Consider the following 17,473-nt stretch of genomic DNA (forward strand, 5'->3'; position numbering starts at 1 on the left):
AGCATAGCCATGTCTTCCTCAGCTGGCTACGTTCAGGCCAAGTAAAGGAAAGGGAAAAGAAGAGAGGACGCTTCAGCAATACTCCTATGTACTTCCTATATCTACATATTTGTTTTTCAGATCTCCTGTATCAGTGCTCTTTCTACGGGGTTCAGTAAACATCACAGAGAGAGACCTATGATCATTAGAAAAACATGGCTGCATATTTTCCCTTGACATTCATTTGCTGATGAAAGGGGTATATGCCAAACTGTAACACGCCATAAAAGACGTTTAGATATTCCCCAGTTCCTACATTGCGCAGGTCTGTATTGCATTGTGAGGAAGTTACAGACTACTGTAAAAGCTGACAGGGCATAAAACTCCTTCCACTTACAAAGGTGTTTCATTCACACTTTTAAACAAGTAACCAAGCTGTCTCTATTGGATTTTGAATACTTGAAACCCTTGGTAAAAAATGAACAGCTCCTCATTAAGTTACAAAAAAAATTAAAAAAATCACTCATGAAGCGATTCAATAAGAATTAGGAAGTCAGAAAGATTGTACTGCTTTTTGCAGCCCTGAGACTGAGAGTTGCCCAAAGGATTAACCATGATTATAAAGAAGCAACCTATGTTAAAGGAAGTAATAGTGCTATATATGAATTTATGCTATATAACGTTACGAAGAAATACAGGTTTAAAAAGAGAAGCATTACATTTTATGACACAAGTGCGAAGAAGTTACACAATTTCTTTACGTAGAACCAAGGAGAAACTTCCTCTCGCTATGTATGTATATCAGTCCACCTTCTTTTATCCAGCCTTTAATTAACTAAATGTCATATTTGGTGTGGAGAAGGGAGTAGGTAATCTGAAGTAATACCCAAGTCAATTAATTTGGCTAGTACTACTTTTGTTTTTTTCCCTGTTTTCACCTTAAGTTGCTGAAACCGTAACCACTAAAGTAACATATTGATAAAGCGAAACAGGAAGTCAAACAACTTCCTGGAAATATAAATCATCCGGATTTTATGTTATACAGAAATCCCAAGCTAGCATATGAAGGAAAAAAAGAAGAAAGTCAATAGTAGGTCATGATCCTATATCTATGACTGTATCTCTATATCTATAGGATACAAGCATATCAACATGTATGGATATATGGCTATCCATATATGAATATATATACACATTATACGCACAATACAGTGAGTGTATATAGTCTTTTTTTTAAGAGAAATATTATTATTCTCTCCCATCTGCACTGGTAGGGAGAAAATAAAAAAAACATTGTAGGGTGAGGAGACTGGCAAAGTGCGCTTAAAAAAAAGAAAAGCTTCATTCCTCTATCTTCATTAATTTTTTCTGTATTTAAAAATAAATAGTCAGTTCAAGTACCACACACAACAAAGTGAAAACCAAACATGAAACATTCAGGCAGGTGTCCTTCTAGTATAGAACATGAGAGTTTTATAATGCAGAGTCCTTCAAACCGTTTCACGCGGATGTTCCATCAATCACATTAGTATTTTGGGCTACAGCACACTCCACTTATTCCTGATACTTAGTAGCAATTTTCAGTTGTAATTATCAAGCATTTGAGCAATCTAAGCCTGCACTATGAAAATATTAATATTCATTGCTCATACTACGAGCTTTGAACAAACAGACGGTACAAACACATACTTATGTTTAGGAAACTAGAATATTTATCCACCTTTCTTCTTAGGTTTGTATTTTTCTATCCCAAACCAGCTGCAGCTCCAGCCCCAGCTACTGACACCAAACCACACAAAACCAGGAATTTTTTCCCTAAGCAACTTAACATATAAAGTATTCACAGAAAAGGAATAACAATGATAGCTATTAATTACAACACTGCTTTTCTATATCGCCTTTTTTTAATCAATAATTTTCCAAATGGTTTTCCTAAAGGTGGTCAGTATTATCACAGACAGACACAGTAACACGGAAAAGAACGTGTCCAAGGTTAGGAAATAGGACAAATAACAAAGGTAGAACCAGGGAAGTAAAGTAAAAGATAATGGTATGAATTTACAGAAACATAACTATATATAACAATAAAGATTTTCTTCAGCTGCTACAGCATCTAAACCAGTTCAGAAAGCTTGCTAATCAATCTCTGCTTATCTCAGAGTTGGCATGTATCAGATAGGACTTTGAATTTTTTCCTTCCCTTTTTAGAGAGTGCCACTGGACCATCTGGAGCCCAAGATCCCGTCTTTGCCACAGGCCAACAGCAGAGAAGGGTGTAAGAGCTGGACAAACACATTTGGTGCTTCCCCAAAGCACTCCACCAGCCCCCACCCAAGCTGCGCTACTTGCTCCCTGTCTTATTGAAAAAAATCCATGGTATACTCTATTCCCTTCTTCTACGGTTTTGTCATCATGCTTTGGCACCCGCACAGCCCATGGAAACACAGGGGATTAGATCTGCCTTCCTCTTGACTGGGCTCACTATAATACACTTTAGTCACACTTTCAGTTAAAAAAATGAACGAAGAAACAAAAAAGTGTTTTATTAACACTTTTACAATGTGTTACAAGCCCTTTAAGGTAGCAGTCTGACATTGCAGGTCTTTATAACAATTACTAAACTCACTACACATTTCAGTATCGTAACTTGATTTGCTCCCTCAGTCATTCAGAGAGTGTAAACATACTAACAGCTAAACATAAATAAATTATGAAATAGGGGAAAGAGACCAGTGATTTCACGACTGGTGATAACCATGAGTTTCCAATTAGTTTTAAGGGGTCCCTCAGGGTTTCCGTCACTCCCTGTTCGCTATGATGAGCGGGAGGAATCATCCTCCTCCTCTCCTGCATTCCTTGGAAACTAAATACAGCTCTAACCACGAGAAATCAGAGTAAACCTGACTGTTCATTTCCGTTTTAGAGACGTATTTCACCTAAAATTCTACATTGTATAGAAGTGTATAGTGCTTTAATCACCAGTGTTAAAATTCCCATAAAATTTGATGACACTTTAGTATAAGGCATTTTACAAGTAAGTTTCAAGTTCTGTCTCAAAACAAGTGAGGTATTAACAAAGGCACAGAGGAAAGGTTTTCTGAAAGCATTTTCCCACCTTTTTCTTCTCCAAGAGCTTTAAAAACACAGGATAGCCTGAGAAACTTAGATTTTCTAGGATTTTACTGAAAAGAAATTGAGGTGGTTTCAAATAGAGTTTAATTTGCATGTATTAGAATATATCAGGATATAAGATGATATAAATATATATATTAAAAAAAAAAGATTTGAAAATCCTGACTAATCACCATATTGTTTTACAATCTCATTGTCAAAAAGGAGGTGGCATTTCTACCTTTTTTCTGAAATACATTCTCCCCTCTCTCCATTTCCCTAATTACACTAAGCCCTTTAGTTTAAGTTTACTCCAAATTTTATTCGCTTATCTGCAAAACAGCTTGAGAAATGTCCATCTTAAGAGCTTTCGCTGTTAAGTATCGTCATTTTCAGGAATTTTGTCAAAGCAAGGCCAGTTTAGCCAACAACTTTGGTAGCAGTGAAAACTCACTGACTTGACAGGTATCAGCTGATGAAGAGAGAGAACTCTGCTTTATTTAAATTGGCTGTTACTTTTCCTAATTAAGGGAAAGTTGAAATGCAATCTCTCCTTATTGCCCTCTTTCCTTTAACGTCCAGCTAGAGCTCGCTGGTTGCATTGATGTGTCACTTCTGGAAATATGAAGCTTTTATTTTGTAAGTACTGGAGACAGGGTAAAACTTTTGGTTTATCATTTCAATTGAGTGACTAACTTAAGATGCACAGAGTTTAATTTTAAGTGCACTTCAGAATTTATGATATCTGAAGTGTTTACTGTAGAGGAATAAACCTCCTCTGCTGTAGCTCCAACTGTTTTATCAATCTGACAGTGCTACGCTATCAGTCTTTGAAATGCTAGTTTAAAGGATCTACTCAGTATCAGCCCTAGTTTTCAAATGACACGTTAAACTCTTAATTCTGAGACCCGTTATCTGTGCCAAGATGCTTTTTTAATTTAAAAAAAAAACAAACCAGAGAAATTAGAAGACACATGGGTAACAGTCTTTTTTTTCTAAATATGCAGTTACCACCATTTCCTAGTGCACATATTTAACTTAACATTCACTATTCTTCTGTTCGGAATTTTGCCATGAAATTAGTTTATTTTTTATTATTATTTATTTATTTATTATTATCTGCTAAAGCAAATACTTTGTTGAAATATTTTAGTCTAAATTAAGCCTTCGTTAGACATTTTTTCTCCTGGCTAGGGGATGAAATTTGATGCCAGAGAGAGCAGCCCCCCCAGCAATATCCCCAGCTATTCAATTGGCATACCTGTCAATCATGCGAACCTACCGTCCCCACCTGCACGCCACAACCTCGGAGCACGGAGCTAGCATCTGCCTCTTGGCTCAGGCAAAGAATAATAGTTTCAAAAGACTTGGATAGAGAATCGCTCTATGCTCCATGTTCTTGGCATTCATCAGCAATACAAGGTACGGGTTTAAGTCGAAGCAGTCTAACACACATGGGACTCAAGCCCAGATCTTCTTTATTCCAAGTGAACACTCTGACACCAGCTACTGCTTGCTCTTTTCCAGGTCCCTCTTGGTACAGTTTGACCCCACCCAACCGATAAAGAAATACAACTCCAGCACATCTATTTGCCCCAAGACAAAACAAGACATCCTCCTCCCACCAACCTTAGGTTTGGCGCAGTGGAAGTGACCAGCTTTACTTGGAGCATGAAAGTCAACCCCTTTCTGGCTTCTCAATAGTGTCCTCTTTTAAGAGGAAAAAAAGACATACGTTGCCTGCCAGTCACCCTTAGAATTTGCCTTGTAGATCAAATTCTGCAAACGCAACAAATATTTGCGAAAATCTAGCTGGAAAAAGGAAAAAAAAAAGTGGTTTAAATCATTGTTCCCACTGGAGGAAAGCCCACAGTGCGAGCTCAACAGTTATTTGTTCCTTTTGGCCTGCCAAAACTTAAAAATGCATCACTTACAATCAGCGGCACCATATGTTGGGTTTTGCTCATCTAGTGATGAGGTGAGAGGAAGGCAGCCAAAGGTGTAGTGGGGCAGGGAATTAAAGGTCACATAGAGGAAGCTACGTCATCGCAGTGGAGGCCAGGAGACAGGAATGTAAAACACTAATTGTTAGAAACTGTTAGAATTGTTAATAGTTCTATTTTCTCCTGGAAAACAAATAGTTTAATCTCCTGTTTTCCTCTGCTCTATTCTTGCATCTAATTATGTTGCTCCTGTTTCTAACTAACCTGGTACCACACCCTCACAGTCTTTTCTTGCTGTCCTCACCTTCTGTCGTTTCCTTTTTTTTATTACTTTATTCTAATTTAGAAAACTTTATTCCTCCCCATGCACAGGACACAGGCTGCCGCTTTCAGTTCTGACATTTAAATCCATCCTGTCCTCCGGCACCTGGTCAGAGGAGTTACAGAGAAAACACTGTAGAGCTTGAGAGTATCAGTTGCTGTTCAGGAAACGGCACGTCCACCAAATCACGGCCCTTGCAATCGGGACCTTCTGTACCCATCGTTACACAGTTAGGTCTTCACTAGCACTAGAGGGGGATCTTTAAAGTTTCTCACAAAGAACATATTACTTTTAAATTTGGGAAGGGATATATAATTTTTTTTCAACTTCGGACTTGGAAACTGTTGGTCTGTCTTTGCTAACACTTTATCACTAAAAATTCAGGCAAACATCTAGCCCAGAAAATGTCTGACAAATTTCAGTCATTAGTTACAAAACCATTAGTTGCTAAAAGTGGGATCTTATTGAAGTGCTTTAAAGAAACTTCACTATTAAGGCAGTAAACAATTTAAAAATGCACTTACAAGTTCATGGAAACTCTGACCACTCACCGTATAGTTTTGCACCTTCCTGTAATTTTATTAGACTTTAATATTGCATCTTCATGAAATTATACTACAGATTTCAACGAAAAGTTCAAATACGTATACACACACACCCTTTTTACCTGCTAGTTTAGCAATTACTTTAAATATTTGCTGTAGTCACCAACATAAAAAGCTCAGTCATGGCAGCGCACAACAGCAGAGGAGGCAAAGTGCGAAGTTGTTTATTAGCAAGTAAGATCATTTTCATTAGAAATTAAATAACTGTAAATGAAAAACTTCACATTTTGCATCTCCACCTGTTCCACAAAATCTACAATGCCTTAATTATTGCTTAAACATAGATATAATTTTCCAAATTGTATTAAATTATATTCTTCAAGTTAATGAGGCACGAGGTATTAGAAATGAGCTACCCTTGTCTTTCTGCCTCACACGTTAAGAGCAGTTCAGCGCTATCAGACTATTATACTCACAGAAAATGAATTAATTCAGAACAGGCATGAGGCAAGCCCAACAAAATATCTTTAGAAATAAAGTAACAATACGTGCACACAAAATATTTTACATACTTTGTTTTCCATAATTGGGTTGGTGCTGATTGTTCTCTATGCCAAAAAGAACCAAGAGTATCACAAATGCAGAGATCTTAAATCATTAAAACCTCAAGGAGCATTCAGATGTAACGACATCACTATATCACACGGTTATATCAGTTTTATATACATTACATTATAGATACATTACAATTATGAGCATACTCAGATATTTTTGCTACTATCTCCCGGACAAAAATTGAGCTATACATACATGTAAAGAAGTTAAAATACTACTGCTTTTACTTCTTTCCACCACAGAAAAGGAAACCAAGAATTATGTTTAAAACCTATGCCTGCAGCTAAGAACAACTGTAAAATCACTTTCAACTTCTTATCTATGTATCAATCCCAGAATGAAGTAACAGAACTCATGAATTTCTTTTTAAGAATGAACAGTATCCATTTTAATATCCTCACTCCAGTTCCTGCATGAGACCAACTGACCAGTACAAACTTCACAGAAAACATTAGTACAGTGGAACTGGTACCATCCAACAGAAGAACAAAAAAAGCCAGTTATGTCAATGCAGAAAGACCTAATCTCACTTCTCTCAGTGTCGCCCTCGCTGTTCTGCAGGCCTAGGGAGAACCAATGTGAAAACGTGTCAAGCAGGATATAAAAAAATAACAATGGCTCTTATATATTCCTTCAATTTGTGTAACGAACCATTTGCCAGGATTTAACAGATTGCTGCACAGAAGCAGCAGCACTCGGGAGTACATATGCCTGAATCACCGTGACACGGGAACGGGACCAGTGCTGAGCCAGAACTGGGCCAAAGTCCCTTAGCTCCCTGTGCAGCGTTACATTCCTCATGACTTGCAAGGACCAGAATTCTTCAAGACGTTTCCATCCATTTAAAACAGACATTTAAAGTCATGCATAACTGCATTTTTCCAGAAGGAAGACAATCAATTTATGCAAAATACCCACATTAAACCAGATATCAAAGTAGATGAAAGTATTTCTGCATCAAGTTGAGAGTTTCCACTAAAAGGAGGGCAATTACTGTGTAACACACCTAATGCTTAAACTATTAAGACAGCACCATTTACATCACAACTTTGGGACAAAGACTGTGGTATTCAACAGGTAGATTCTGCGGGTTGAAAAATAAAAGGCACTACAGAGCCTGCCGAATTACCGGAGTAGACAACTTCAGCTGTGCCAAAGAGTCTGTCTGAGGTGTCCGGGATTAAAGCTTATACAGCTCTATCCGACAGTGCAGATGACATCAACAGAGAACTGCTGGCATACATAGCAGAGAGGAATTTCTCATTTTTGTTACGTGTTTGTATGTAAATTGGCTTTTGAGGAGTTGCTTCTGTCAGCTTCTACCCTCATGAGACATGGATGCTGCCACCTGACTCCAAGTAGGGACATTAGGATTAATGAATGAAGCTTTTAATTAATCTTTCTCACACATACCTCCCAGACTACCCTATTCAATTTTCTCCTTTTTCTTCATCCAGAAAAATAGAACTAAAAGCAGAAGGCAAATCAATTTGGTCCCGTCGTTAACTTTGTGACAAGAAGCCTTTGAAAAAGGTTATTTATTATTACATCCTCTCCTGTGAGCTGAGTAATCCTGCTGTAGCCATGGGATATCAAGAAAAGGCACCAAGAAAACTTCTCCCATGCAGTGATTAGTACCAGTTAAAGCGGTTAGGAAAAAAAAAAACCAAAAGATGTGAAAGTCGATTACACTGTGAAGACAGCGAAGACACAGAAGAGACAGGAAACCTTACATTTACATCACATACTTCATAATTGCATGGAAGTTGGCTTTCAGTTATGCTATTGACTTCTGCTATTTCACTATTCTGTTGGGGATGGGAGGGAGATGGTGCGATTAATGCAGCAGCAAAAGTTTCCACTCGTGTTCTAGTTTCCAAATGCATGAAGGCAACTGGATCATGTTTTCCACCAAATCAAGTTTATAATCTTTACATAGCACCAATATTGCCCATTCATTTATGTCTCCAGAGTATGAAAACTAAGTTACCACTAAGTCATCAGTCACATTTAAAACGGTGCTAACATTTTACATTTGAAATTAAACAGCTAATTAATTTAACATAATTTGATAACTTCGTTTTGTCTTCTCTCTGATTTTCCTGACTTAAAAATTCACGGTCCTATCTTAGGACAGTGAGAGAATTGATCAATTCCCTCACTTCAGTTAAAAAGCAGATAAAAACCTACCATTTCTAAAGGTTTACCTCATTTTTAATTTTTTAAAAAATAAAGAATTTTTTAAAATTCCAACATCCGTTCTATGCCTTAACAATAATTTCTGTTACTAAACTGGAATTTGACCTTGATGAAAGAAGACTCCATGAAATAACTGATTTAAGACGTACAAATAATTTTGTTTGAATGAAATGTAGTCCTGAACCTTAACTGGACTTCTGAAGAATATTTGTAATACTTTGGAAGCTTTTGCTTCGCTGGCCACAATATTGCCCATCCGGCCTAGACAAGACAGAGACAAACAAACGTTTTTCCTAACAAACCCAGTGGGATCCACCTCCCCCAGCTCTTAAAAACACTGTCCCATGGTTGTCTTGACCACTGCTTACCACAAACACAGGGAAGACGCAAAACTCCAGAGACGTGTCAAAGCAGCCTGACATTATCTCCTTGCAACTTTGTTGGTATATCTGGTCTTTAGGACAAGGGAAAATGGTTTTAAACTAAAAGAGGGTAGATTCAGACTAGATATAAGGAAAAAATTTTATACACTGAGGGTGGTGAGACACTGGCCCAGGTTGCCCAGAGAGGTGGCAGATGCCCCATCCATGGAAACATTCAAGGTCAGGTTGGACGGGGCTCTGAGCAACCTGATCTAGTTGAAGATGTGCCTGCTCACTGCAGGGGGGTTGGACTAGATGACCCTTAAAAGTCCCTTCCAACCCAAACCATTCTATCATTCTATTCTATGATTCTGCTTTCTGCTCCTCTCTGCGGCTCTAAGGGATGTCAACAAAGTACAGCCTCGGGCATGGCATTTCCTGGGGTCTGACACCGTGGGTGCTCATGGTGTCGTTCCATTTGGGGAGGCAGAAGGAAACTTTGCTTGCCCCACTTGCCACCTCAGCCTCCAGAGCCACCACCCAGGACAAATGTCCAGGGGCTCCTGTCCATCCAGTACAGGATAGGAAACTTCACCCTCTCTCACATGTATGCCATTACAACAAAGCCTAACCTTCCCTTCAACATATGTCGATCTTCATCAGATTAAAGGAAAATGATTGAAAGTAATTAGTTCTTAAAAGATTTTAATAAAATAGTAAAAGAATCCCTGTAAAGGAATGTCAGCAGTAGCAGCGCATGACAGCTGCAGGAGACATCATTTTTGCACAATGGAATTAATTCATCCCGTCAGCATTTAAAGCAGATAATACATTAGACCTGGTAGTTTCAAATATTATATTTGTATGATATTTAATGACTATTTGTACTGGCAAGCAAGTCTCGCTGCCTTTCTACATACTAGTAAGCACAGCACCCATTTTTCTGAAGTGCTAATGTATGGATAACTGATCTCTTATGCAAAGCTGAAATAAGATTTAATGAACCTCCATTACTCAAGCTGCACATTTTCCTAAAGATGAAAGATGCCATGTACAATGTATTTTCCTGCATGTGAATAAGCCCATTAATATAGATTTCTGAACATAGTGTTTCTACTCAGCAATTTTGCCCTTTGGGAGGGGGAAGGAAAAAGAGAAGGGAGCAGACACTTCCCCTCACTCCCCCGCTTCATCTCCAGAAAGGAACTGGATGGGCTTTGTGAATACTTGGGTTTCAAAGCTCTTTTAATACATAGGCACAATTGCCTTCTAACAAATGTTTATTAAAACTTAGCTGCAAGCAGTCAAATCTGTTTTACTATATTCTTCCTTTACTTTGACAGGAAATGATAACAGAGAAAGCAATCAAAGCAGTACAAATTTGGAAATATCGAGAATTGCTGGTAGTTTGACATCTTGTTTGCCTTTTTCCAACAATTCCCCTCCCTGAAGAAGCCCATGCTAGGAATTAAATCTGTACATCCTAACAAGAAATACTAATCTCCAGTCAGATTCTTAAACGCAAATTCCTTTTCTTTAGCAGCAATACGTAAGCACCAGTAAAATTACCATTCAGATGTACAAAAAGCTGATTTGCAGCCTCAGTCAAGTATCTGAAACGCAACTTTGTGTGCTATTGCAGTTTTTGGACAGCAAGTCCTCAAACTCTCTTTTGGCTTAGAAAAAAAATATCAGAACAGCATTTCACTACATGTCATGCTTGTAAAGGATGAAAAGGGAAGTCTGCCTTTCATCATGGTGTGTGTTCTCTGTAAATACATCATTACAGTAAGTTATTATATGCACCTCAGAGAAACAAATTTTTCTTTTCCAGCAACTAACTAGGTTTGGAAACCTGGACACCAAAACCATTTTTTTAAAATTTTTCCTCACGTCATTTAACAAAATTTCTAAAATTACTGTACTTTTCTCTACTTAAAAGTGTGTTAAGCAAGTCTACCTTTCTACTGTATTTCTTGGAATTTCCCATTAATTCTACCCTCTTTTACCTTTCCCTCTCAATTTCCACTACTACTCTTCAAAATGGGTCCACTGGATTTCAGATTCTCTGAGTTTTCTTCAAAACTCTGCTTTACTCAGAAGGTGCCAGAACTCTGTTGCTTTCTCTCTTACTGCTCAGACAATAGATATCGATGCCAAAATCAGGAACAACTGCAGACATACTTCATACCTAATTTCTCAATAATAAGGCTGTACAAAACCTGTCATTTCATCTGACAAACTCTCCTGCTCAGCTGTGGTCCTGAATCAAGCAATGTAAATTTTTTGAGAGCTTTGCTGTTGCACTGCACAAACTCATCACCTTAAGAGGAAAAAAAAACAAACCCCAATCCAAAACTAAACCAACAACCACCCTCTCTTCCCCCCAGACATCTCACACACTTTCCATGACTTCCCAAAACCAGGGAGTCTAATCCATTCAATCCCAACAACCCACTGGTTAAAAGATATACTCGAGCACCGCTGACAGGGGGTTCAAGCCCACGGTCTGAACGTGGCTTTTGGCCTCCTGCTTTCAAAATAACCTCTCTAAGCGATAGGGTACTGCCTATTTCAGAAAGGCAGGTGGTATTGCTGCCTCCCAATAATGGACCTGAATTTTCTCGGGAGAAGGACAACAAAAAATCCAAATGCTTTAGAATCAATAGCTCCCACCACCACCACACCCAAAAAAAGAAGTTTTGATAGTAGTGACATTTTCAAATGAAAAAATCTTTTGTTAGAAAGTAGGAGGAGGTTTCCAAGTGGGACTATTTGCTATCTCTGAGGCAATATGCTGTGGCCGCAGCTTTTAGTTTGACGGAAACAATCCTATCCATTAACACTGAAATACATAGCCAAGGCTTTGAGCTTCATAGAATTGTCACTCAAAGAATGTTGTGAAAAGCCCACTCTGCTCACTGGAAATGTAACTAGTAACCAGTTAGCCGGCTTTGCAGAACAGTTATGTGTTTCATATACAGACTAACAGCTTCTCTTGACAGCTTTATCATTATTAGACTACCTAGTCAACCACATTGTTGTCCAACCATGCAAAGCCTTGGTAACTTGGCTGATCATGACAGGGGAATACACAGAAGATGTTGAAATGGGGTTTCTCTGTTCCTAAGTCCTCTGTTCCTAAGAGCTGATGCCCTATAGCACACCGTATACACTAACAGGAAGACCAGAGCCTCCAAGGTGGGATGACTGTAGCCAACCCACAAGCCTGTGCTTTTTCCCCCACCATGTCACCAAACCTTCCCTCTTCATCCAACATTGCAACACTCTTTCAAATCACAACTCAAGGGACTGCAGATTTATATATTTTCCAAATACTTATAGGCTCCATAGAGCAGACAGCCAGCAGGCCCCCTGCCTTTCAGAGCTCCACACACCGACTGTCAGGAGCACAGAAGGACATCTTGGGTATCCAAACTACTTCAGCTGACTTCAACTCCATCCTCCCTCCCCAAATTGTTTAACTGGCATAGAAACTACACATGACCCTCAGAACCAGGATTAAGATCACATAATAAAAGAAACATTAACCACATTTTTTTTCCTGTTTCAAAAAATAGTGTGCTATATGAAACTCTGCCATTGTTACTTTACACGTCTCAGAATTCTCTACAAAAAAGGTGTTTTTCTTCAAAACTAAAAAAACCCCAAGCTGTAATTACTCAGCAAAGAAGCATAACGATTCCAGCACGCCACCACAATTTTCTCAAGAAGACACCAACAGCTAACTGAGGTTCTGTGCTTTAAAATCATTCTTTCTACCAGAAGCGGGCTGTATTTCCACTGTATATGATGCGTGTCGAAGAACCGGCTTAAAAATCATGAATACTCAGCAGAAACTGCAAATAAATAATATAATTTCTAATGTCTAACTTCCTCGTTTTTAACAGCCTAATTTCTACTTAGGACCTAAGATACCATTCAGAACAACAAATCACAAAATTTTATTTAGGTTTTCTTGTCAGCAAGTATGATTCTGTGAACAGATATAGAAGGTCTGATCTTGTGAAGTATCCAACAACTTAAGTGGTCCTTGACTGTAGAAGCAGCTGGAACATACTGCTTCTTGAAATGCTGATCTCTTTCACCACTCACGAAAACAAGAATGACACTCATTACTTCATTACTCACTATTTTTGTAGACCCATCGCATATGAAAAAAAGTAAGCAGTGATAAAAAACAGTTTAGATGTAAAATGATATCTTGAGAAGCTCTGTTTAGTAACCTGCTTCCCTCTTTCCCTCAAAAGTCTAAACAAAAAGTAACAATTAAATGAAACCCAGAAAGGTTTTGTAAATAGATTGCAACCAAAAAGAAAAAATCTTACCTTGAAGCATCAAAGCTGTCATAGGATCCAACTGTGTAGTGTCTAAAGAGTTTCTTTGTTCTATCTGTTCGTGTTTCTGCACAAAGAAAAGAGAACTTTTAATACTACTCCTGTATTTCTTAATCAAGTGCTGGTTTAATTTGCAATTTCAAAGTGGATTTTCTGCTATATATCAAGAAAAGAAAACTTACAGTACTTATCACAGAATCACGGAATGGTTGGGGTCAGAAGGGACCCCTGGAGGTCATCTTGACCAACCTCCCTGTTCAAGTAGGGCTACCTAGAGCCAGTCACCCAGGACCATGTCCAACCAGCTTTTGAATATCCCTAAGGAGGGAGACTCCATGATCTGGGCAACCTATTCCAGTGCTCAGTCACCCTCACAGTAAAAAACTGTTTCCTTTTGTTCCCTTACAGTGAATTAACATGGCTTCAAGGTGGTTTGAAAAGAATTTTGACTTTGGAGTTGGGACATTCTTTTATCATATCATACACATCAAGTGAACAAGGGGAACTTCTTGTAGATCATGTAATTCACAAGTTTTAAAGTTCCACCCATATTCTCAGTGGCAAAACCTTTGAATTCCAATCTTTGGTTCTTTTATAGCTTGGACTAAGAGGGAAAATACAGGAAGAAGGAAAGAAGAAAAAACAGCTACACATTTCAGAAAGGCTGGAAAAATAGCCAAAAGAATGCAAACTATTTTTTGTTTAAACACACACATATGCGCGCACACGCACAAAACTAGAGCTATTCTATAATTTTACTAGGCAAATGGAGAATGGGGTAGGGGGAAAGTAGCTGCCCACATTAATCACCATCAATCAAATCTCACAGGAAATAGTGCTATGAAACCGGTACTACCATTATATAGCAAAAGCAAACAATACGAACAACTGAGGGATATGGGGTGACATAAAAAAGAAATAAACCCCATATTTGGGAAACATGAAAAACAAAGGAATAAAAGGCAACAATACATCTACTAAAAAAGGCATTTAAAAACTCAAATACATTAAAACTTGATACTTATGCTTTTCTTAAGGAAAAAACATCCATCCCACTGAAGCAGCTCCCACATCTAGTGGTTGCAGCATTACATCAACCTGCAGCACTTATGATCACATGTTATGACCAAGTATTTCTACAATTCACCAACTTTAACACTGGTTTAGTATGGTTATAACAGTTAAAGTACTTAGTTTAGAACTCTGTCTATAGAACAACAGACATCAGAGCTAAACTTCTCTTTCCTCTAGGATTGGAAAGATGTTTTCTCATTTATTCTTTCAGTAGGTACCTACAGGAGCACCAATAAATCAAGCAGGTGGAAAAGATGCACAAGCTACTCCTGAATTTGGTTGCTTCAGTTTGCACAGCAAAGGGCATAGTCTAAGAGCCGTTTGCTGAAAGGCTATCACTATATGTGTGTGTATATATAGATATAAATATAAAAATATATATATATATAAAAATTACACTTGCAGGGAAAGACAGAAGGATTGTAGAGGTAGGTAGGTAATTCATTGTTACATTCTTCTTCAGAATGAATGGAAAACACACACAAACTTACTTCCAAGGGGGCATTCAAATAAAGTAAAACGTTAACCAAAAAAGAGAGTAAGGAACCTTCTTCAGTAGCTTTATGTATTACAATAATTGTTGTTCAAATGTATCAATTTTCTGAGCCTTACTCAACCTTTACCACAATAATATTTTGGTGTATTCATCCTTAGACGAATACCTTTAGTGCAGCCCCTTTTTATATGGCTTCTTCACTCAAGGGAATATACTTTTGCAGAAACTAGTTTTTGAGACAGGAAAAAGTCTTGCTGAAATACAGCTTGGTCCTCCAATGCAATCACATTAAGTTAGGCTAACAGATATCAAAAGTCAAATTGCAAAGTTTCTGCTTTAGCTTGGGACCATGAAATTCTCATCTGCATGGCTGAGGAATTTTTCATTGAAGGACAGCCTGACTCCATCCAAACACATTTTATTAGTTCTCCAAGCTAGACACAGCCCTCAAGGCACACCCTCTCTGTGTCACAACTTTTAAGGATGTTAAAAATTACCGTGAGAGGTAGTGCTGTCAGATGACTGAGTGCTACTGTGCAGAGGGAACAAATACATCAGTGCAGGATGACAGGCTTTAAACATGGCCAAGCAACGCGCTGCAGAAGAACGTACTGGGAGGCAGACTTTGGGAAGAAGGGTTGACAAAACGCATCTTTCCTTGGTTTAACCAGTTCAGCTAACCCATAACTGGATCATGCCCCCAGCTGGAGACATAAATACAAATACATCCGTAATAAAGAGGAATTATGGTTGAAAATATACGTGCAGATTGCAGCTGGCTAAAAGAGTAAGCAAGTTATTTCTTCATAGTGGTGCTCCAATTTTAAGATACAAGAGAAGCAGTACTAAGAAAAAACAGAAATATATACATTTATATGAATTTTGTGGAGACTAGCCAGCCCTATCCTACAGGATGGCCAAAGAAAATCTCTATTAAAATATGAATGCTTCAAGATAGTTTTGTATTGGCTTATTTTTTCCCTTTGTCCTTCACCTCCAACCTGTATTTTCTGCCAAAGAGGCCTTACCTTTACCCCAGGTTCCAGCTCCTACTGCCCTTACCCCCCTGCCTTTCTGGAAGACACAAAAAGGACATCCCTTGCTCCAGGACTCACCTAGCACCCACCTAGACACAACCAAAGCTCACCCAGCCAGCACATTAGCTGCAGGGCTGGAGGACAACATGGGTTTTTTTCAGAATTTCACGGAATAAGAGCTTTAAGTGCAGTGAGCAGCAATGGTACCCAAGGCTACATGACAGCTGCTCAAAGAGATTTGGTTTTGAAGTAGCTCACTGTATGACCGTACCTCTTAATGTGCTGTAAGGGGTTCAGTGAATTTTACGGGTCATGCCTTTGTTGCTAAGTTTACAAGTTTTGCTTCCAAATCCAGTGCCCTGCTGTGATGTGGAATAGAGTGACCTGCATGAATTGCAGTCTGTTCCCCATCGAGGAACATTCTTTTTCACACCATCCTAAAAATCAGATTAATATCAAGAGACATAATAAGAAAGACAGAAAAACATAAACCTGGATTCCACTCAGAGTTTACCACAGGCCTGTTTTCAGAAGTCACTTAGAAATAATTAAAAAAGCAAAGTATGATGAAGACTATTTTGGAAATCTTAAAGCCACTGCTTGAGCCTTAAGGAGCCAGATGTTTCTTCTGCAGAAACTGTTTTCTAGAGCATGATATTTCAGTGCTATTAACGAATACAAAGTGGGTGGGAGGAACGGAAAGGCGCAGTAAGACAGACAGCTTTGTTCAGCTACTTAGGATTGCAAAGCCAGCATTCTTCAGCTGCAGCTTGTATCTGCAGCCTGTCTCTCCCACCCCTCTACTTCCCCCCACTGCTTTGTGTGCAGTCGTATTCACAGTGATTATTTGGGAAACCATTAGCCTTACAAATCCCTGAACTCAAAGCTAAGTGGTATGTTTCCCAGGTTGCTGTGGAAATTCTTTAATTACCCTCTTTCCCTAACCTCTGACTCAGGTTCCAGTCTGTCCTACTGCACAGCATGAGTACACACATCCAAAAGTGGGGGGGAGGGATCAGGAATCTGCCATCCTATTGACTGGATACTAAAAGAAAAGAAAAAAAAAAAAAGGAAAAAAAGAAGAAGAAAAAAATCCCCACTTAAAGGTTCCCTTCTCAAATTTGACTAAAGAATACAAAGAACCTGTAGGCAATTGTTTAACAAATGCTTTCCTGAATTCAAGCCATATAATAGCGTAGTAGCACTATGACAGGTACAATAGCACCAAGGGGTTAGTTCCAGGTTTCACTGGATTTTTACCCATTCTTATGTCCCCAGGTTTTCTGAAGACCAGCACTTTTAATCAGAGTGCTCTGGAGCAAGTTAGAACCACCTCCTAATAACCCCATCATCATTTATGGAATCTTTACCTGCAGAATCCCTTGAGCATTTCTTTTTAAACTTGACTGCAGACAGATTAAAAAGACTAGCA

General features: G+C 38.5%; 1 protein-coding gene across 7 annotated transcripts in view; it reads right to left on the minus strand.

Annotated features, from left to right (window-relative positions):
* The window catches only part of SHANK2 (SH3 and multiple ankyrin repeat domains 2), a 377,060-nt gene that overhangs the window by 149,143 nt on the left and 210,444 nt on the right, over positions 1-17,473 (minus strand). For all 7 annotated transcript variants that reach the window (XM_074586402.1, XM_074586403.1, XM_074586407.1 and 4 more), the window contains one exon: positions 13,426-13,501. In XM_074586402.1, coding sequence (XP_074442503.1) covers positions 13,426-13,501 — 76 coding nt within the window. The remainder of the gene's footprint in view (positions 1-13,425; positions 13,502-17,473) is intronic.

Source organism: Larus michahellis, chromosome 4 (genome assembly GCF_964199755.1).
Source record: "Larus michahellis chromosome 4, bLarMic1.1, whole genome shotgun sequence".
NCBI classification, from domain to species: domain Eukaryota; kingdom Metazoa; phylum Chordata; class Aves; order Charadriiformes; family Laridae; genus Larus; species Larus michahellis.